We start from the raw sequence: 22751 nt of genomic DNA, 5'->3' as shown, positions 1-22751 counted from the left end.
AGTACCCCATATATCGACTGTCTTTTCCCACCACCAGGCTAAAATCAACTGAAGAATTTGACCTGCAGCCCCCCCCCCCCCCAATTGCTCTATCCTTGTCTGGCAAAGATGACTCCCAACCCCCTTTTTCCTCCTTCTCATGGTCTATATCAAGTAGGGGAGTTCTCCGGGCGGGAGACTTGCCTGAAATATGGGAACGATATGATTGATTCATAAAATTTCCAAGTGGCAACGAGGTCCAGCCTGTTAGGATTCGTAGCGTAGTACCTCCAGGCAGCCTAAGGAACAGAAGAGAGTGACACAGATTGATTTTGCTAGTTTGCAGTGGAGTTCAGACAGACAGACAGACAGGCAGGCAGGCAGGCAGGCAGGCAGGCAGACAGACAGACAGACAGACAGACAGACAGACAGACAGACAGACAGACAGACAGACAGACAGATAAAATTCATTGATTCCTGTAGAAAAGGGAACCACAATCCTGGGAAAAAAGAAAAGGGGCTGGCAAGAGCTGACAAATTGTTTCTCTTTGGCAGGAGATGCCAATATAAATGAATTAATATCCCATTTTACATGTTTCCTGGGCTCAGCGAGCACCAAAAAGAGAGTCAACAGAGTTGTTAAGAACATGCCCCATGATTGTGACAATGAAAGGTACACATGTAATTTGCGCTGCAGCCCAAAAGGAGAAGTATAATTAATTCCAACTTAATGATCATGATTTTTACATTACTGAAATGTATATGCTAGCTGGACGGAGAGTACATGCCCACTAAAATACTACTAGCTAAATACTGTGTATTCGATTTCTAAAAATTGGGTAATTACATGCAGATCTTTCAATATCGGCCTACTTCAACAGTCAACCTGGGTCTGGGCTACATCACTTCAGATTGGGGGGGTGGGGAGAATCATGTGATTCTATGCTTCTCCCAATCAAACAATGCCTTTATGTGGAAAATGAAGTGTCCAGGAGAAAGAAGTTGGCTAGAACTCTTCTGTTGGACACGCCAGGGCCCCTCTTCCTACGAGTTGCACTCATGATGTGAATTGGTCCTTCAGAGGCCTAGGAAGCAAGATCCCAATGAGGAACTCGCAGCTCACCTCTAGTCCTCTTGGCCAGCCCAGACAGGGCTTTGTAATGTGTTGTCAGACATAAAGTCCTATATCTTGAAGCCTAGTTCCACCATGAGCTATCCATGGTCCTGATCTTTTGCAGACATCTCCACCTTCGTGTTTTTCCAGCATGCTCCTATGGGTTTTGACCGCAGACCGAAGACCTACTTGCCTCGAAAAGAAGAATATTTTGGATTTCTATCCCACCTTTCTCTCCTGTAAGGAGACTCAAGGTGGCCTACAAGCTCCTTTCCCTTTCTCTCCCCACAACAGACACCTTGTGAGGTAGGTGGGGCTGAGAGAGCATTGAAAGAACTGGGACTAGCCCAAGGTCACCCAGCAAAAATGTAGGAATGCGGAAACGCACCTGATTCACCAGATGAGCTTCTGCCACTCAGGTGGAGGAGTGGGGAATCATGCCCAGTTCTACAAATTAGAATATACCTGCTCTTAACCACTACATTACGCTGGGAAAAGGGAGCCATCAGAGGAGGAAATAAAGTTTTTTCCATTATCAGGATACCTTTTCGTTTTGACCCTTTATATGAAGGAACTGGTTGTTTCTACCTGTTGAATTAACACCTGCGAGCCATTGGGTGTTGACTCAGTATTCTTCTTCCCTTTAATAACTACAGCATTAAAATATAAGTTGATTTGTTCTATATGAGTATGTCTATTCCTGTCTCCATGCTGTCTCTCAAAATGAGGAAGGGTGTTTGGGGCTCCGCTTCAGTATTTAATGAACAAACTGTCTAAGAAGATAGAAACAGCACCCCTAGGGATGTTCTGCTGAGGAATTAGCTCCTACGGATTTCAAAAGCTCTCCGATCAAGTATCTTTCAAGGAAGCAACAGAGTGTCCAAACTCAGCTAATACTATCAGATACCCAGAGTAATTCATGGTTCTCACTGATAGAGAGGAAGATCGAATCAATTGGTATGCCCCTTGACTCCCTTCTACCTTTAACTTGTTCAGAATCGTACAAAATTCTTAAAACAAAAATTGTTGGTGAGAGAATGGAACTATTTAACTCCGGCAGCGAGGAAAACTTGTTCACCTTTACATCTATCAATCCCCTTACAACAAAACAGAATGGCCTCCTATCTGTATCCTCTGACCAATCCAGATCAGAGAAGAGTTTTTTCAGTCGCTCGCTTCAATGTTTTCCCTTCTGCCATATTACGAGGTAGACATAACAATCTAGAAATGTGCAAAAGGGTGTGTTCATGTGATGCAAACCAATTAGAAACATTAACTCACCGATTATTCCATTGTCCTAAATCGGCAAGTATTAGAGTCAAATACTCTAGGTTGCTTTCTATGATACTTAGCGAGCTGGACGAACTAAGCAGACTAGTGTTCTTATTAAATAATTCTGATGCTACATTCTGTAAAATGGCTGCGAACTTTCTGCTGGAAATATCCCATAAGCAACAGTATGTATGAATCAACTTCATTTGTTATATGTTGCAAGCTTGTATTTTGATGCGATTTAGATGTGATTTTATACTGTTTATGCCAAATAAAGGCTAAACGAAAATGAAAGAGTGTCCAAACCTGAATGAGTTCTGCTGCTGGCTTCCTTCTCTTCTCAAAGTGCTTCTGGCGATGTTGCTCCTGCACTTTCAAAGCCAGGCCTGAACCCAAAATGCCCTGAAAGCAAAAAGGGGCAATTTAGGAATATCAAAACAAGAGCAAACACCGATGATTTCCCGATAGGCAGGAAGTTGTGGCTTAAATGAAACGAAAAGCTTCTCCTGTCCAGCAGGGGTCAGCCTTGTTCCAGGTAGGGAGAGGAGAGGAAGCCAAGAAGACACATTAAGGGGCTTTCCTCACTGACAGAGTTGAACTGGTTTCTACCTAGGTTCGCCTCAGTGATTCCCCACTGCCACCGAGCTCAACATTGTTTTGTCTCAGTTCCCCTCCTCCCCAGAACTGTGACATCCTTGTCGCAGTTATGAACTACACTTTTCTGCCGGAACAAGGTCGATACCGCTTCGAAGCGGGGAAGCATCGAAACGACACCTCATCCATTCAACCAGTCACGAGCCGCTTTTGTGGCATGCGCAGAACGGAAGAGTCGTGGCGGGTATGTAACTGTAAACTGTGAAAAGAACGCTCCCGTTTCCCGCCATAACACGAGCGCCAATCACGATCGAGGAGTGAAACAGGCACCAAGATGATCCCGCCCACTTAGCTCGGTTCCAGGGGGCCAACTCAGTTGCTGTGGGGACAGCCTGGAATCGCCCTCCACTGAAGGGAACCGAGTCTAACTTAGCTCCCTTCTGTAGTGGGGAAAGCCCCTAAGACTCAGCCCAATCATGGTTCCCTCTGAGCTTCTGGGAAGTCACAGCCTTGTGACTCTCAGGCCCCTTCTGCATATGAAGAATAATGCACTTTCAATCCACTTTCACAACTTCAAAGCGGATTTTGCTATTCCGCACAGTAAAATCCAGCTCCGAAGTGCATTGGAAGTGGATTGAAAGTGCATTATTCTGCACTTTCTGCGGAACGGGCCTCACGAGATTCCCTTTCCACAGGCAAGTGTCTCCCATAACATTTTAACACAATCCAGAGGATCTGTTTGGCAACAGATTCATAAAAGGCAGAGGGAGCTACTTCACCCCAAAAACGTACGAAGCTGCCTTCTACTGAAGGAGGATATGAGTCCATCATAGTCTGTATTATCTATGCTAGTTGGCAGATTCCTGTCTAGGATCTTGGACACAGGTGTTTCCTAGTATCAATTACCTGGTCTTTTTAACTGCACATGCTAGAAATTGAACCTGGAACCTTCCGTATGCAAGGCAGACACTCTGCCACTGAGCCACAACCCCGCCCCCATGCACTCCATGATCTTGCCATGGGACCCTTTGATGCCAACCATAATTTGGCTTTCTATTGAGAATCAGATAAGTTAATAGAGGACAGTTGTATCTACAGCTAGGATGGACAGTGGAGCTTCCATGTTTAGGTGCAGTATATCTTGCAGGACCAGACACTGCAGTCATTTGTTGTTCATTGTCTACCCTCGCTTGTGAGCTTCCCAAGGCATCTAGCTGACCTCCAAAGGCCTCAGAGCAACATATGAAAAGTCGTCAATTTTTTATAACCCCCTACTTGAAAGGGGAATCCTAAGGAAGTCAACTCTAAATCTCATCCAGGTCTATAACATGGGGCTTTCTCCCACAGAAGTGTTCCTAGGATGGCGTGATACGAAATCTTAATAGTCCTTAAGCTATTCTGTGATCTTTACAGCTGACCCACGGTTCGGATACGGCATTCCCTATCACAAAGTCCCACATTTCCGCCACCCCACACCACCTGCCCTTGTGGGGACCCTAGCAGGACTTACGGCTGGAAGAGCGAAAAATGAAACTCCAATGAGGGAGAAGGTTGCTGCGATCAGGCGTCCTTCCCATGTTTTGGGGGTCTTATCGCCATAGCCGATGGTTGCGAGAGTAATCTATGGGGAGAACGTTTGGAACACTCTGTAAGAAAGGCAACTTTAATGCAAGACTCCTGACTTCTCTGTTCTGAGGACAACAGAAACTTGGAGATTGAGGGGACAGCGGCACACACTCCCCCTCCCTCCCCCCCTTGCATGCCACCCCTCATTCTCTTCCCTCCCCTCCTTCCCTCCCCTTCCCTTTCCTTGCATGGTACTCCTCCCTCCGCTATGGTGGGTGGGCCATGTCCAGATGCTGGGCCCCCTCCCCCTCCTTCCCCTCCCTTGCATGCCACCCCTGTACCCAAAAACCTAACTTAATGAAATCTGGGAACATATACTGTTACAATGAATCGTTATTAACGTTTTAACGTAATAGGGAGCTAGTTATTCCTGTGAAGAAGAAGAGGAGTTTGGATTTATATCCCCCCTTTCTCTCCTGCAGGAGACTCAAAGGGGCTTACAATCTCCTTGCCTTTCCCCCCTCACAACAAACACCCTGTGAGGTAGGTGGGGCTGAGAGAGCTCCGAGAAGCTATGACTAGCCCAAGGTCACCCAGCTGGCGTGTGTGGGAGTGCACAGGCTAATCTGAATTCCCCAGATCAGCCTCCACAGCTCAGGCGGCACAGTGAATCATCAAACCCGGTTCCTCCAGATTAGATACATGAGCTCTTAACCTCCTACGCCACTGCTGCTCCTGTGGTTGTTTTATTTAAGTCTTCCAGTGGAGGGGAAAAGATGGTGGCCACAGAAGATCAAGGCAAGGAAAGGACAAGTGGTTGTGTCATTGCTACCGCAAAGGCCTTCGGAGCAGCAATGAGAGCTATGCAAAAGACCATCCTGTCAGGCTGTGGCCTGGCAATCATCAAGCAGGCCCGGGACGGGGAGGGGGTCAACGGTGCCAGGCAAATTGCTTTTGGTTTTCACTGCATGGACCTCCACAGCAAGGCATTTTTATCTCTGTCTTTTGACCATGGCCATTCCGGCATTCCTGCCTCTTTGCCTTTCATGCTCTCTGAACTGCGGGACTGTATTACAGTGGAACCCCAGTTTTCGTCGGTAACCCATCCGAAAACAATTGGCAAATCTGGAACCGATGAAAACCGGGGCAATGATTTCCATAGGAAATTAGCAGCGCAGTCACACAGGACCGGCAACCTAAGCGGAGAAATCCGAGGCAACCAACGAAAACCGAGACAAAATGTTCACGAAAAAAATCGACGAAAACCGAAATCGACGATAATCGCGGTCAATGAAAACCGAGGTTCCGGTGTACATATGAGGGAGGGAGGGAGAGGTAAGCTTCATATACAGGGGTGCTTCCTCGTTCCCACCAGAACCACTTTTTTATTTCCAACCTAAGTGTCTGTTCCATAATAAAGACTTCTTAACCTTAATGGCACAAAAAACTGACTTGGATATAGATTTGAGGTCTGACACATCCAGAGGTGGGATCCAGCATGTTCTCACAGGTTCCCGAGAGTAGGTGACTAATTATTTGTGTGTGCCGAGAGGGGGTTCCTAATGGGTGATTTTGCCATGTGATTTTGGCCTTAGTTACGCCCCTCCTCTCAGCAGTAGCGCGCAGAACTTGAAGCAGTCTAGCAGGAGGTGCCCCGGCGTGCGTGGCAGCCTGCGCCTGCGTGCATTCGTTTCCCACCCAAGGACCGGCGCAGCGGCTGCGTCCTTGCCACAGCCTCGCCCAGGAATGCCCCACCCCGGAATGTCCAGCCACGCCCCCGTTGTGCCCCGCCCAGACCCATTGGCGCTATGCCACAGTTTGAATCCCACCACCATGGGAACCTGTTACTAAAATTTTTGGATCCCACCACTGGACACATCCCCACGAAGATGCAGCGCAGTCTAGACCAAAGGGGTGCGGATACTGACCAGCCCCCACCACAAAGCATCGGCGTAGGTTTCAAACTCCTTTGTTTCCTTCCCCTCTGCATTCTTCTCTAGCACGTCTTTCTCCACCAGGTACACCAGGAACGAGGACAGGATAAGAGTCAGGAATCCAATGTACCAGGCTGTGATGAGTTCCTAAGAATGAAAGAGAAAGCTGTAAACAGAAGCAAAGGATCCTGATTGATTTTCAGTCAGGATCTCCAAAACATAATTGCAGGACAAAAACATGAGAGCCCAACTAGACCTTTCAGTGGCCACATGCTCATCCTATGGCTACTGATGGCTTTCTGGAGAAGATTGTGACAATTTAAAATCGTGCATCAAGGGTAGGAACTACAGATTCCCCCTGTTTAATCCGTAGCCCTGACCCTAGGGCTAAGTTTTTGGTAGGGATATCATCTGCCATAAATTTATATCTAGGTGCTGAGGAAATCATATTTCTACTGTCTGATTTTGACACATGTGTGTCATGCCAGCCATGATCTGATGAGATCCTCTGAAAATGCCAGCCACAGATGCAGGCAAAACGTCAGGAGAGAATGCTGCTAGAACACGGCCATACAGCCCGGAAACCGCACAGCACCCCAGTGATTCCGGCCATGAAAGCCTTCGACAATACCAAGTTTCTTTATTTGCTTTTGCAGCAAGGAAAATAAGGTTTACCGTGACATCAAAGGGACTAGCCATATAGTTTTTCCAAGTGATACAAAAATCCATGCATAGCTGCTCCCTTCCTAGAACAGAATCTATGATTCTATTCTATGAAGGGAGCAGCTTTTTCCAGGTTGGTCTGTTTTAACCAAATGACAGGTCAGGAGGGAATCTCCTTAAGATCTTAATTCCAGGGCCGGAACATACCGACATACTGTAGGCCAATCACAAAGACTGAACTTACATGAGTCTGTGCTCTCCTGTGCACATGAGACCATACTACACAACAGCCCATCTCAGTCTCAGCCACATGGTTCCGAGGTCAAGGTTCAAAGACCCCCCACCATCAGAACTGCAATGTTGTTTTCTGTCTGCAATTGTTTATTGATGTCTGGCTTAGCAGTGCTGCTTCTGTGACCCCCCCCCCTCCTCTTTGCAGTGATATTTTTCTACACCCTGTGCACTTCTGCACATCCCGGTACCCCAGTGGTGGGATCCAAAAATTTTAGTAACAGGTTCCCAGGGTGGTGGGATTCAAACAGTGGCGTAGCGCCAATGGGGCTGGGCGGGGTACGATGGGGGCATGGCTGGGCATTCCGGGGGCGGGACATTGATAATTTCTCTGTTACTGTAAAAAACTCTTACTGTAAAAAAAAAGTTCCTAATTTCCAGCTGGTATCTTTCTGTCCATAATTTAAACTCATTATAGCAAGTCCTATCGTCTACTGCCAACAGAAACAACTACTTCTCCTCTAATTGACTGCCTGTCAAATACTTAATACTTTCAAATACTTCATTTTGTTTCTAGAAATCAAAAGAAGGATACTTTCCTTAAACAAGGAACTTTACCCTATTTCTAAAACATGTTTTTAAAACAGCCCAACAGGGAGAATTATCCCGTTTTCTACCTTCGCTAACCAGCCACATAGGAAACAACAGGACTATATGATTTTTGGACCAAATGGAATTTCTAATGGAAAAGCAGACCCAATTAGTAACCCCCTCTCGGGAACTGGCGAGAACCTGCTGGATCCCACCTCTGCTGTTCCGACATACTTTGCTGTGCGCACAGATGGCCGAGCCCAGCAGCTTCCAAGTGCCGCCTCTCCTGTCCATGCGAAGCATCCGGAGGATCTGAAGGAAACGGAGACTCCTGAGAGATGTGGCCAGGACATTGCCTTGGTTTCCGACGGCCACCACCGGCACGGAGGCGATCAACACAAAGATGTCTGTGGAGCACAGAGAAGAGCGCAAAGGTCCTCTGAAACTTGACAGGTAGTAAGTGTACAGAAGGGGGAAGAACTTTTGTCCTGAGCATCTTCGGACTGTTTACCCTACTTTGTTTCATGGTTTATTGAAGGGGATGTCTCTAGGGTAGGGACCCCCAACCTTTACCAGCCTGCAGGCAATTTTGGATTTTGGGTACAGCCATGTGGAAGATGGAGCCAAAATTGGCTGCTGAGGCTTACTTCACTCACACAGTGAATATCTGTGCGCTGTGGTGGCAGCTGCCGCTAAAGCCATGTTTTGGAAAAGATGCCCAGCCCCTCACAAGTCTTTCAGGAAAAAAAACCCACTGGGCCCCAGAGGCATATCTGGGGAAAATTTTTATAGAACAACACAAGCCTTTATTGGCATACAAAACAGGACCAAATTTTAAAACAAAACAAGGTTAAGGAATGCAGTTAAAATTACTAATTTCCAGTATAAAATTTGCAACAGTTTCACAAAAGAGCACATCAGAGCTGTTCAGGAAATTGGGTATCTTATAACACTCATGCCACTGAGAACATTGCAAGAAAATGGAATTCATGTATTTCATGCGTATCTTATTGTATTTAGGGCATAGAAACAGAGAATGGTCAAGTGTTTCAACCGTAGTCATATCACATGAGCAAACTCTTTTAGAACGTTCCATATTCTTAAATCTTCCCTCCAGCAGAGCTGATGGCAGCACATTACATCTTGCAGTAGCCAAGGCTCTCCTCTGGGTGGGATTAATCAGCAGATGAAGATATGCTGCCATAATTCCTCACTCGCATGGGATTAATAATGCAGTCGGAGAACAGGTTGTCTTGGCAGCACGAGTCAAATTATGAAAATCAAGATCCAAGAGCCCATTTTTAACTAGTCTGAAGGCTTCCACCTTTGTGAGCATAAGGAGTGATTCCAAGAAGAAACCAATAGCTTCAACCTTTCTAAAGATCAAAGTATACCATTCTGAAATAAAGTGATCTGGGGGGAATTGAATCCGGAGACAACTCGCTCTATGGGTGCCCCCCCCCCCGCAAGGGCCGCACCTGCATACCTCTGATACAGGGGGGAGGGCCGGCCTGGCAGCAGCCTCCCCACCTCCATCAGAGGCCTCGCAGGACCTCCAATAAAGGTGGGGAGAGCAAGCCCAACTGCAGCCTGTGTCCGGCTTGGATCCTGGTAGGATCGGAACTGGGCACAGGCTGTAGCCGCCCCTTCCCCACTTCCATGAGAGGCCCCACGGGACCTTCGATAAAGGTGGTGAGGGCAAGCCAGGCTGCAGCCTGCACCGGGATCGGAGTCAATTTTGTATATTGGCTCCCAGCAGCCATTTTATAATAGGTCCCATCTTCCAATGGCACCCTTTCTCAACATTCCCTACATTACAACTGGCTTAACAAGATTGGGACCTTAATGGCACACATAGTATAAGCCATAAAGTAGTATCTGAATTCAGGACACTCATGCATGGAGTCAAACCAAATGGTCCCCAAATCTGCTGTGTTCCTACGGGGCTCCCAGGTCTACTGCTATGGTGGAGGCTCCCCACCAACAGCCTGTGTTGTCTATGGTTACCATAGAGTTTTGTGTGATTCCTAGAGCTACCTAGCGTCACTTCTGGCGTTTACCCCAGAAGTGACATCATGGCTCACATAACATTTCTGCCCTCCCCATGTTCCTGCCCCTGTCAAGGTTCGACAACCCTATGCCGGTTATCGCCCACACTTCAAACTTTTGTGCTTACCCAACATACACAAAGGTTTCCTGGCAAACTTCAGCCTCCCTCTCCATCCTTTGTACCGACAGCAGCAGCCGGCAGCCCAGATCCTCAAGGCAAATTCGGCGCCAAAGACGAAAATGGCAAAGGTTTCCTACACAGGAAGGGGAAACAAGCAAAGGATGTCGTATTAACCAGACTGCAATCATTACATAAGAACATAAGAACTAGCCTGCTGGATCAGACCAGAGTCCATCTAGTCCAGCACTCTGCTACTCGCAGTGGCCCACCAGATGCCCATGCAGGATGTGAAAGCAATGGACTTCTGCTGCTGCTGCTGCTGCTGCTGAGCACCTGGTCTGCTAAGGCATTTACAATCTCAGATCAAGGAGGATCAAGATTGGTAGCCATAAATCGACTTCTCCTCCATAAATCTGACCAAGCCCTTTTTAAAGCTATCCAGGTTAATGGCCATCACCACCTCCTGTGGCAGCATATTCCAAACATTCTGAAAGGGTTTCTTGCAACAAGCAGAATGCTGAGGATTGACCATATCAATATCATAAGAACATAAGAACATAAGAACAAGCCAGCTGGATCAGACCAAAGTCCATCTAGTCCAGCTCTCTGCTACTCGCAGTGGCCCACCAGGTGCCTTTGGGAGCTCACTATCCTATATCAGGGGCGTCCAACTCTTGTGCTTCAGATGTTCACGGACTACAATTCCCACCAGCCCCTGCTGGCATGGCCAGACTCCTATATCAGCCTCAAGGATCAGGCACTGGAAGAACTGGGACCAAGCTCACACTGTAGGGACTTTCTGTCAGGTCACTGAGAAGACCCTGATTACCAAAGTTCCCTCTCCCCTTAATCACGTCTTATCCAATTGAGCATCATTTAGAAATTAAATAAAAGCTAGTCATTGTGGGCTTCCTAGGCTGCAGGGCCGTGGTGTGGTAGTTTTTGCTCCTAATGTTTTGCCCCTATCTATGGCTGGCATCTTTAGAGGCATGTCACAGTATGGTGTTTCTCTCTGTGGCATGGCGTGGACAGATTGTATGGTGGGGTAAATGAGCCACAGAGAGAAACACATCTTACTGCCACATGCCTCAGAAGATGCCAGCCACAGGTAGGGGCAAAACTTTAGGAGCAAAATCTACCAGACTGTGGCCACACAGCCCAGAAAATCCACAACAGCCAGTTGACTCTGGACATGAAAGCCTTCAATAACTAACAGCTCATGTGACTCCAGTGCGCCAATCCATAGAGAAGGCTGCCTGTTACACCTCTGCATGATCAATTGCCTGGCTCGTGCTCCTTCCAATTAATGTTCAGAAAGTAAGGTAAGCAATTTGGATGCCCCTCTGCACTGACAGTGATCATTCAAATCACTCCTATGCAGTGATGCAACAGGACAACCTGCCCTTTGAAGAGGCTGCCTGTTGTTTCTCTGCATGACTTTCTGTTGTTGTTGTTGTTGTTGTTGTTGTTGTTGTTGTTGTTGTTGTTATTAATTATATTTATAAACCGCCCTCCCCCGGAGGGCTCAGGGCAGTGAACAAAACATAGAAACAGAGCACACAATAAAATCAATAATATCAAATAATATCAAATTAAATTAATAAACATTAAACAGTGGCTCTATATATGTTAAAAACTACCCCATTAAAAGCAGTGTTCAATCAAATAAATAGATGGCGTCCTACTAACAGATCCCCAAAAAGAAAAGGGGGAGGAGGGACAGTAGGGTCCACAGATGTTCTGGCAGGGGAAAGAGGGAGGGTGTGTGTGCTCTCAGCAGCCAGTCTCCCCAAAGGCCCGGTGGAACAGCTTGGTTTTGCAGGCCCTGCGGAACTTGTTAAGGTCCTGCAGGGCCCGCGTAGCTGGAGACAGAGCGTTCCACCAGACAGGGGCCAGAGCTGTAAAAGCTCTGGCACGAGTGGAGGCCAGCCGCATCATTGAGGGGCCAGGGATCACCAGCAGATTGGCCTCTGCTGACCGCAGAGGTCGATTTGGGACATATGGGGCAAGACGGTCCCGTAGGTACGGAGATCCCAGGCCGCACAAGGCCTTAAAGGTCAGTACCAACACCTTGAAAATGATTCGGAATTCAACCGGCAACCAGTGCAGGTTGTGTTCTCAGGTGGCCTCCTTCCAATCAGGAGGCCCATCCAAGATGGCGACACACAGACAGGAGCACACTGTTTGGCTAGCTTGGAGGACAGGTCTTTGTTACTCTCTAAAAAGAAGTCTTTCCAGATGCCAGGACAAAAGTTTGCCTCTAATTTGAATTCAGAACAAACACGCCTCTGCTTTCAGGGATTCAGGAATACAGCGAAAGAGACACGAGCCAACTGCTCTCAGACGCTGGCGGAGAAGCTGTTGCTCTGTGATAAGAGCAACCGCTTTGTGTGTAGAGCGTTTCAAGTTCGATCCCCAGCATCTCCAGTTAAAGGGATTAGACAGTAAGTGATGCAAAAAAACCCTGTCTGAGACCTCAAAAAGTTGCTGCCAGTCCAAGTAGACAATACTGATATCCAGTTCCAATTCCAAAGCCTTTATTGGCATTATAAATTACAGAGTTAGTAAAAAGGGGCATTTATCTACTAACTGAGACATTAAAACATTAAAATACATTAAAACAATGTTGGACATTCACAACCACGCCTTGTAAACCGCACACATAAAATAATGTAGCCGTTACTAATATGTAGGCAATGATTGCGCCTGACCAAATAGTGCCTCCAAAAACTTGCAACATTCTCACATTCAAGATCACAGGAACCGTTGAGTAGAAAACTCATAACAGGTGATAGCCGGACAGCATTTGAGCTCTCTATCAATGGACAGATGTACATAGAGCGTAATGACTCGTATATTGGACATTGCAATACTGATATTGGGGGACCAAAAAACCCTGATTCAATATAAGGCAGCCAGGATAAGAAGACCAAATCCTTCTATACTTACCAAGAGCAACAACCAGTTTCCAGATACAGTTTCATAGTCCTTGAAAGTTGTCAGCACGGCTAAAATCAAGCATCCCAGGACAATCAGAAACCTAGAATGAAATAAGGTGAAAAGTGGAATCTCAGTAGATGGTCAAGACCTTCAGGGTTACTTAATTGCAAAGGTATAGCAAGGGGGGAAAGCGCCCAGTGCACTGGTGCGTCCTCCGCCCCAGTCCTACTCTGTCATGCTCCCATCACGCCCCCGTCATGCCCTCATCACACCCCCACGAGGGCGCGCGCCCAGTGCGTCACTCCCCCGTCCCCTTGGAGCTACGCCTCTGCTTAATCGAGAGTACAATAGGATGGTTTTTCAGAGTGTGTACCTGGCAATGCATACTTATTTATTTAAACAATTATACTCTGCCTGTCTTCCTGGTTCAAGAGAGCTTCCAATAACAGTTGAAATCATTTCTAGTACAAATCAGAATAAAAGAACAAACCCCAGGACACTGATCCTGGCTTGCTGCACCCTAACTAACCGTAGTTAGCGCAGCGGGCTGCAGTTTGCCACACCAGCCACAGCTGGTTTGTTTAATTAAACCACGATTATGCACAAATCTGAGCCATGACTGTTGGCAAACGTTCTTGGATTCGTCACGAAAGACCCCTCCCAAACAGAGTTGAAAGTCCTGGTTTGTGAAATACCTGGGGCTAAAGCTCTGGGAGGGGAGAAACTTCAGAAGGGTATAAAGCCATACGGTCTACCCCACAAAGCAGCCATTTTCTCCAGGAAAGTGATGAGGAATGCCAGCCTTCAGGTGGGATGTGAGACACCCCCACCTCCACCACCCCCACCCGAATTACAGCTCATCTCCAGATTACAGAGGTCATTTTGCCTGGAGAAGATGGATGCTTTGGAGGGTGGATTCTGTGGAACTGTACCCCACTGGAGCCCCTGGTCTCAGGTGGGATCCAGCAGGTTCTCACAGGTTCCCGAGAGTAGGTTACTAATTATTTGTGTGTGCCGAGAGGGGGTTACTAACTGGTGATTTTGCCACGTGATTTTTGCCTTAGTTACGCTCCTCCTCTCAGTAGTAGCGCACAGGACTTGAAGCAGCCTAGCAGGAGTTGCACCGGCGTGCGTGGCAGCCTGCGCTTGCGTGCATTCGTTTCCCGCCCAAGGACCGGTGCAGCAGCTGCGTCCTTGCCACAGCCCCGCCCAGGAATGCCCCACCCCCAGAATGCCCGGCCACGCCCCCGTCGTGCCCAGCCCAGCCCCATTGGCACTACGCCACTGTTTGAATCCCACCACCATGGGAACCTGTTACTAAAATTTTTGGATCCCACCACTGCCTGGTCTCCTTAGGCTCCATCCCCAAATATTCATCAATTGCAAACTTCCAGGCCCCACCTGGAAGTTGGCAACCCTATTCCAGAACCCAGCCTCTCTACACATTTATATGGAGTTGTGCTTTACAGAATCTGGAAGCATTAGAAGCTAGCCTGCTGTACTGTGCCAACGGGGGACAGATAGACATGCTGAATTTCCTCCACCATTTGACCTGCATCCTGTTGGCTGGAAAGAACCCTGCATAGTTCTTAGAGGCAAACACAAGAGGGAGATCAACAAGCATGCTGGCAAAGAGAACCCCAGGCAAGTCAGAGGAAACAGTTTCATCTGACCACAGGGAGGCAGCACGTCTCCAGCAAAGGAAGAGAGAATTACCTTTAGGGGCTCTGTTCAGAAGGAAGAAGGAAATGCAGAAATGTCAAGAATAGCTGAAGTGCAAAGACAGTTCTCAGCTCCCATCCTCCCACTGGGATGTAGAAATATTAGAAGCGGTGCATTATGAAATACCTTCGAGACGGTAGGTTTTTAGCTCAACTGACCTCCTCTGGACTCATTTATTTTAACATAAGAACATAAGAAGTAGCCTGCTGGATCAGACCAGAGTCCATCTAGTCCAGCACTCTGCTACTCGCAGTGCCCCACCAGGTGCCTTTGAGAGCTCACATGCAGGAGGTGAAAGCAATGGCCTTCTGCTGCTGCTGCTGCTCCCGAGCACCTGGTCTGCTAAGGCATTTGCAATCTCAGATCAAGGAGGATCAAGATTGGTAGACAGAGATCGACTTCTCCTCCATAAATCTATCCAAGCCCTTTTTAAAGCTATCCAGGTGAGTGGCCATCACCACCTCCTGTGGCAGCTTATTCCAAAAGCACCAACTGCTGCGCCATGCGAAGAAGTGTTTCCTTTTATTAGTCCTAATTCTTCCCCAGCATTTTTCAATGAATGCCCCTAGGTTCTAAGTACTGTGAGAAAGAGAGAAGAATTTCTCCTGTAGTCAACATTTTCTACTACCCATACTGCATAATTTTTATAGACTTCAGTCATATCCCCCCTCAGACGTCTCCTCTCCAAACTAAAGAGTCCCAAACGCTGCAGCCTCTCCTCATAAGGAAGGTGCTCCAATCCTTCAATCATTCTCGTTGCCCTTCTCTGCACTTTTTCTATCTCTTCGATTTCCTTTTTGAGATGTGGCGACCAGAACTGAACACAGGACTCCAAGTGTGGTCGCACCACGGCTTTATATAAGGGCATGACAATTTTCATGAATGCTGGCATGTTTATAATTTGATTGATAGGCCTTTCGTCCCATCATGAGTCCTGGACGGCTTACAGCAAAAGTGCCCAATGAACTTAACAGTCAATAAATTTAACAAGAACTGTAGTGACTCTTCGTCATCACCCACAAGTTATTGGTGGCCACGTGGAAACTCCACAGGCCAGGCCTAAAATATGACTCATGGAGGGTTTCCACAAGGGTGCAAAGGGATCAGAAAAGAAACCCGATCCAACTGCTTGGATAGTTCTTTGACATCTGGATGAGTTGCCAGATTCTTTAAAAAAATAAAATAAAATTGGGAAACTCAATCTGTTTGACTGGGTTTTTTGACTTGGCACCAGTTTCTACCCCCAGTGTTTAGGGTATGTCATGTACAGTAGTTTGGATCCAGCGAGGAGCAAGAAAAAGCATAAATAGGCTTTGTACAGTTTCACTTGTACAAGATCATCCGCAACACCGACACTCTCTTTCCTTCTTGTAGTTCTCTGAAATTGGTTGCGCAACATCTTGTGCAAGTGGGACAATTACTACACTCACACTCTCTGGCTCATTCCGCACATGCAGAATGATGCACTTTCAAACTGCTTTCAGTGCTCTTTGAAGCTGTGCGGAATGGCAAAATCCACTTGCAAACAATTGTGAAAGTGGTTTGAAAATGCATTATTTTGCGTGTGCGGAAGGGGCCTATGTTGAACTTAGCACAGGCAGCCTGGGCAGTTTCCCCCTCCACATTTCCATTTGCACAATGACCACAATGCTTTGGGAAACCCTCTGGGGGACCCAAACAACAATCCCTTAAGGTAGGTCAATATTGCCGTTACCCTGAAAAAATCATTAGAAGGGAGGTTGCTTCGACAGAGGTGGATTCCGTGCAGCATGTTTACAAGAAGTTGCAATGGTTATAAATGAGCCTGTTTTCCCTTTTCATATTGACAATGTTTTTATATTCACCCGTTCAGGAAGCAATTCGAGCTCATGGAAATTATTCAGGTTGTTGGGGCCCCCTTGCATGAAAACACATTTAAAAACAAACAAACTGCACCATCACAGAAGGGGCGTTTAAAATGGAGCCTTCCCGATTAATAATTTGGTCTCATAGCTGCTATGATGCCTCTCCCGTTGAATTGTTGCTCATTTTTGCATGAGAATTATGAGCCTTGGATGTAAAGGAAACAAATCACGTCTTCCCCGAGGTGAACGTTGGTGTTGGAAGACATTGGTCTTCCTTGTCATCGGGACTCTGATTTAAAACTTGAGCCTCAATGCGCTGCGTCTTGTGCCCACTGTGTTGTTTTTTAAAAGACGCTTCCATTTCATTTGCCGTAAGTAATTAATTGCTATCAGCAAAAAGTCAGGGCACCCATCTGTAAACAAGCAATATTTTATAGGAAGTTGGAGGCTGAAGTCCTTGCAGGAGGCTCGCTCCAGAGCTGCTTCGATTATATTCCTGACAGATTTCGCCAACAATGCTTTTCGGCATAACAAACGACGCTTCCATTCAACGGAAATGGCATGTTAATATCTCAAACTGCGTCTTCTCTGTTCAAATGTGACATTTCCAAACGCAGAGAGTTTTATCAAACTTCCAGCAGAGAGTCTGATTACAGCCTGGCGGGACGTTTTATTACGGCGCTGTCCTATCTGGAGTTACACACTTCTAGACCCACTGACTTCAACAGACATAACTCTGCTTAGGACAGCACTGTTCATTTTATGGTCTCAATTTCCCCCTCACTCAAATCGGCCAGCTTTGACGGAATGCAAAGTTTTGAATGCTGAGAGACACCGGAGGAATAAAGACAACCACTTAACCCGCAGGTGAATTAACACAGCATTGCCTGCTGGCTCAGATCACACGAAACATGAAGCAATTGTTTAACCCAAACAAATACGGCAGCTAGATTTGAGTCGAGAAACACTTCAGACATCAGCGAGGCTTTCGTCAGGAGGAAAGGAGCTTGGACTCTCAAAAGATCACACCCCGAAAATCTGGTTGGTTTTCAAATCTAGCTGTTCTGCTGCAGACCAGCACAGCTAACCTCCAAAATGAAATTATGTATTTCCACTGAGTTGCATAGATATTGCATAGGATGAGGGACATAAGAAGAGCCTGCAGAATCAGAGAGGTGGTCCATCTAGTCCAACATCCCATCTCATACAGGCCCGTTATGCATGGAGAGCTTCCCACGATGCTCCTTGCCCCGTAGTGCCTTTACAGTGGGGTCATCTCGCATTTTCTTGTTTATACAAGGGGAGGCAGAGGTGGGATCCAGCAGGTTCTCACAGGTTCCCGAGAGTAGGTTACTAATTATTTGTGTGTGCCGAGAGGGGGTTACTAATTGGTGATTTTGCCACATGATTTTTGCCTTAGTTACGCCCCTCCTCTCAGCAGTAGTGCACAGAACTTGAAGCAGTCTAGCAGGAGGTGCACCGGCGTGCGTGGCAGCCTGCGCCTGCGTGCATTCGTTTCCCGCCCAAGGACTGGCGCCCAAGGACTGGCCACGCCCCCAGCATGCCTCGCCCAGCCCCGTTGGCGCTACGCCACAGTTTGAATCCCACCACCCTGGGAACCTGTTACTAAAATTTTTGGATCCCACCACTGCGCGGAGCTGTCCCACTGCTTGCTGTGCAGCTTCCATGACTTGCCTGCTTCCACTTCCGGGTTGCCCCCCATCCAAGGCAAGATTGAAAATTGCCGCTTTTTTTGGGGGGGGGGTTAGCCCATTAAATGTAATATCAATGTTCCTTATATCAATATTGTGCAGGTTTCTATCGTGGTTGTTTTTTAAGGAAAATACCGCCCCTGATCCCTGGGAGATGACATTTTCCTAAAAAAACCAAAAACAAGCATAGAAGCCTGCACAATATCGATATTGCAGAAATCCACTTTGTAGAAAAGTTCCCTGCCCACCCTTGGCCAGGCTCCCAAGTACACGGTCTCCACCAATCGGATCAGGCTGTTCCCCCTGCAGGGCTCTGTTAACCCACCCCTACCTTCAGCAATCGGGCCAGGGAACTCCCTCACATGTCCCATGACCAGAGGCATATCGGGGGGAAATAGTGCCTGGGGACAACACCTTCTCCAGGCACTTACCCCACCCCCACACCCCATGCTTGGGAGCGTGGCTCGAGAGAGCCAAGCCCCGCCCCCCACCTCCCTGCAGACTGGCTCCTGCCGCCCCAGGCCATGTGACCGAAAGGTGTGTGCCGGGGGACGTGAGTGACCCCATGTCCCTATAGGCTGTACACCTCTGCCCACGATTCTCCTCGTAGCCAGTCCAGACACCTCTTCTGTCTTGGTTTGACACCTCAGCTTCAATCTGCTTTCTGTGGTTGTTGATATCGCTGCTCCTGTCTGCATGTTCCACGATCAGGGCTTGGCACTGTGGTGGTTCTGAGCGGCAATCTGCAGGAAGCCAGGCGGCGCAGGGAGTTAAAACTTTGCAGGCAGCCTGGAATTGAAACCCCGCCCACACACACACACAGACATACACACGTTGCTCTGGCAGAGGAAGGGGGGTACAAAGATTGTGGACAAGAGACCCCTTTCCCAAAGCCGCCTCCCTGCCAGGCTGTTGGCACTGCCAGGCCATTTAGCCATGGCATTTTAGCCGCGCTCAACCTCTCAGACTTTTACACATTTCTTAGCAGAATGCCAGAAAGAAATTGTTTAAAAGAAAAAACCAGAATTTTTTTCTTGGTAAGAGAAGAACTCGTGCTGTTTCAGTGCTGCAAAGTGCATCAGCACACGGGGAACGTGGAAAGGTGACGTATGGATCTTTACACTCTGAAGACAAAAGCAACTTTTTTGACTAAGAGCAGAGTGTGCTTGTAACGATTTAAAACTGTGTCCAGTTCTGGTCGCCGCATCTCAAAAAGGATATTGAGGAGATAGAAAAAGTGCAGAGAAGGGCAACAAGGATGATTGAGGGACTGGAGCACCTTCCCTATGAGGAGAGGCTGCAGCGTTTGGGACTCTTTAGTTTGGAGAGGAGGAGGCTGAGGGGGGATATGATTGAAGTCTACAAAATTATGCATGGGGTAGAAAATGTTGACAGAGAGACATTTTTCTCTCTTTCTCACAATACTAGAACCAGGGGACATTCATTGAAAATGCTGGGGGAAAGAATTAGGACTAATAAAAGGAAACACTTCTTCACGCAACGTGTGATTGGTGTTTGGAATATGCTGCCACAGGAGGTGGTGATGGCCACTAACCTGGATAGCTTTAAAAGGGGCTTGGACAGATTTATGGAGGAGAAGTTGATTTATGGCTACCAATCTTGATCCTCTTTGATCTGAGATTGCAAATGCCTTAACAGACCAGGTGATCGGGAGCAACAGCCGCAGAAGGCCATTGCGTTCACATCCTACATGTGAGCTCCCAAAGGCACCTGGTGGGCCACTGCGAGTAGCAGAGAGCTGGACTAGATGGACTTTGGTCTGATCCAGCTGGCTTATTCTTATGTTCTTAAAAGGGTGTGTGTGTGTTTTTAATGAAACGTAAGCTGTAGGGGGAAGGAAGGGGGGACGAGAGAGGCAGAGTGTGAAAAAACTTCGGAGAGAGACATTATTCTGGGCTGCAAACTGAGAAAGCGTCAGAGCTAACTGAAAGAATGAAAAAGCTCCCTGTGCTAAACTTATAATGTTAAATGAAGTGCAGAATTGCCACAGAAATAAGAAGAAACACTGAAAAACTAGAAATGGGGTCAAATCCTGATAGGGTCTCAGAGGGCTAAAGAAGAAGAAGAAGAAGAAGAAGAAGAAGAAGAAGAAGAAGAAGAAGAAGAAGAAGAAGAAGAAGAAGAAGAAGAAGAAGAAGAAGAAGAAGAAGAGGAAGAGGAAGAAGAAGAAGAAGGAGGAGGAGGAGGAGGAGGAGGAGGAGGAGGAAGAGGAGGAGGAGGAGGAGTTTGGATTTATATCCCCCCTTTCTCTCCTGCAGGAGACTCAAAGGGGCTTACAATCTCCTTGCCCTTCCCCGCCTCACAACAAACACCCTGTGAGGTGGGTGGGGCTGAGAGCTCGGAAAAGCTGTGACTAGCCCAAGGTCACCCAGCTGGCGTGTGTGGGAGTGTACAGGCTTATCTGAATTCCCCAGATAAGCCTCCACAGCTCAGGTGGCAGAGCTGGGAATCAAACCCGTTTCCTCCAGATTAGATATACGAGCTCTTAACCTCCTACGCCACTGCTGGATTGATGTGAAATGGATTGTGGATTGATGTGAAATGAACGTTACCTGCAGAAGCTGTTGGCTCAGCTTGTTTTATTTATTGCAAACTATTTCTTGAAACTAAAGAACATACATAAATAAAATTTCAATTTGCTAAATATGACCTGGGATCCCACAATAGTCATTTCCTCAGGACTATGCAGCCCTTTGAAACTGCTTCAAAGCTCAGACGCGCTACTTCGCGAGCAATTAAAAAGGGGGTTGGAATTAAATTCTGGTGGGAGCGAACTGTAGATACAGAGAGAAAGGAGTAAAGGAAACATTATTTTGCAACTAATGTATTCATTTACAAATAAAGAAGAGCGTGGGCACTGCAGCGCCCTTCTTGAAACGGGAGGGGGGAAACCGTTTTCAATGCACGCTTTTGTCCTGTGATTCTTGCTAGATGGCGACCAGCGTTATCATTTTCCAGGCTGGAGATGTGTGAATGCACATTTTTGTTTGCTTAGCAAGGGGATCAGGGGAAGCGGTCCACTAAGGGGGATTAGAGTGATGGGTTTGCTTTCGACCGCATCCAATGGCCTCCAGTGGCACAACCTTTGGGGAGCGGGAAAGCAGAATCTCTGCTCATGCAATTAGTGGGGAGAGGGAGTCGAAACGCAGTCTGTTTGACAGAGATAAACACCACCGTCGCTAAGCACGGCCTGTGCTTTCCTGCCTTCCGTACACCATCTGATACATCACAGGTGTAAAACTCATGGCCCTCCAGATGTTACGGACTACAGTTCCCAGTATCCCCTGCCAGCATACTGGCATCATGCTGGCAGAGGATGATGGGAACTGTAGTCCATAACATCTGCAGAGCCACGAGTTTGACACCTGTGCGATACATGAACGGGGAAAGGGGAAGGGGGATTCAAAGCACAACCAGTGCAGCTCAGAAACATCTCCCCCCCGCACATGTTCACTGGGAAGGGGAGTGGAGTTTTATTTATTCATTCATTCATTCATTCATTCATTCATCCATCCATCCATCCACCCATCCTTCCTTCCTTCCTTCCTTCCTTCCTTCCTTCCTTCCTTCCTTCCTTCCTTCCTTCCTTCCTTCCTTCCTTCCTTCCTTCCTTCCTTCCTTCCTTCCTTCCTTCCTTTCTTTCTTTCTTTAAATTTATATCCTGCCAAATCTCCCACAGGAAAAGGGCTTAGGGTGGCTCAAAATAAAAATCATACAAAAACAATCCCTGCAATAAATATAATAAATAGTACAAAATAGGCATTTACAACATTATAAATAACACAGTTCTAAAAACAAACTACAAAGACGAATGGCGTAAAAAGAACCTAACGTGGGAGCACAAAAACGGATGCACGCGCCGTATCCAGAGGAGGACCAGAAACGATCTTTTCGAGAAAAGATTGTTAGCAGATGTGTCCTGATAGTCTTTTTGGCAGGGAGACTCCAACATGAAACCCGGCCTGCACAGATGAAAATGCCCTTTCCCTAGAATGCTCCTGCTTCCCAGAAAGAGGAACGAGAGGCGGGAGGGTGGGGTCTTCCCGTATTAACTCCCAGGGGGGACCAGGGCATCCTCTCCATAGGGGCTATTCTTAGCTAACTGCACACATTTCAATGGTGGGGGGAGGCCTCCAGCTCTGACCCAGAGAGTGGCCCATTCAAATGCTGGCACCTCCCAAGTCCTGCCTGCAGGGGAATCAGCCTGCCTGCCAGACCACTCTGCCTTGTGCCACCAGCAGAACTGAGAGCAGCACCTGGTGAGCTGGCGCCTGCAGCCAGAGGGAGTGGCAGTCCTTCCCACCTCAGTGGAAACATTTGCAAGGGCTGGGGCCTGGCAGCTACTTCAGCCACAACAGCAGCCCAAGGCAGTGGGTTTGGGCGGTGGCATAAGGTTGC

At 47.4% G+C, this 22751-nt stretch overlaps 1 protein-coding gene across 2 annotated transcripts in view; it reads right to left on the bottom strand.

Annotated features, from left to right (window-relative positions):
* Positions 1 to 22751, bottom strand: part of KCNQ3 (potassium voltage-gated channel subfamily Q member 3) — a 180122-nt gene that overhangs the window by 24059 nt on the left and 133312 nt on the right. For both annotated transcript variants that reach the window (XM_048508231.1, XM_048508232.1), the window contains exons 2-8: positions 13064 to 13154; positions 10121 to 10247; positions 8179 to 8351; positions 6454 to 6606; positions 4470 to 4580; positions 2672 to 2767; positions 184 to 278 (exon numbers count right to left, since the gene is read on the bottom strand). In XM_048508231.1, coding sequence (XP_048364188.1) covers positions 184 to 278; positions 2672 to 2767; positions 4470 to 4580; positions 6454 to 6606; positions 8179 to 8351; positions 10121 to 10247; positions 13064 to 13154 — 846 coding nt within the window. The remainder of the gene's footprint in view (positions 1 to 183; positions 279 to 2671; positions 2768 to 4469; positions 4581 to 6453; positions 6607 to 8178; positions 8352 to 10120; positions 10248 to 13063; positions 13155 to 22751) is intronic.

The sequence above is a fragment of the Sphaerodactylus townsendi genome, linkage group LG09 (assembly GCF_021028975.2).
Source record: "Sphaerodactylus townsendi isolate TG3544 linkage group LG09, MPM_Stown_v2.3, whole genome shotgun sequence".
NCBI lineage: Eukaryota > Metazoa > Chordata > Lepidosauria > Squamata > Sphaerodactylidae > Sphaerodactylus > Sphaerodactylus townsendi.
This window is presented reverse-complemented; position numbering and strand designations above follow the sequence as displayed.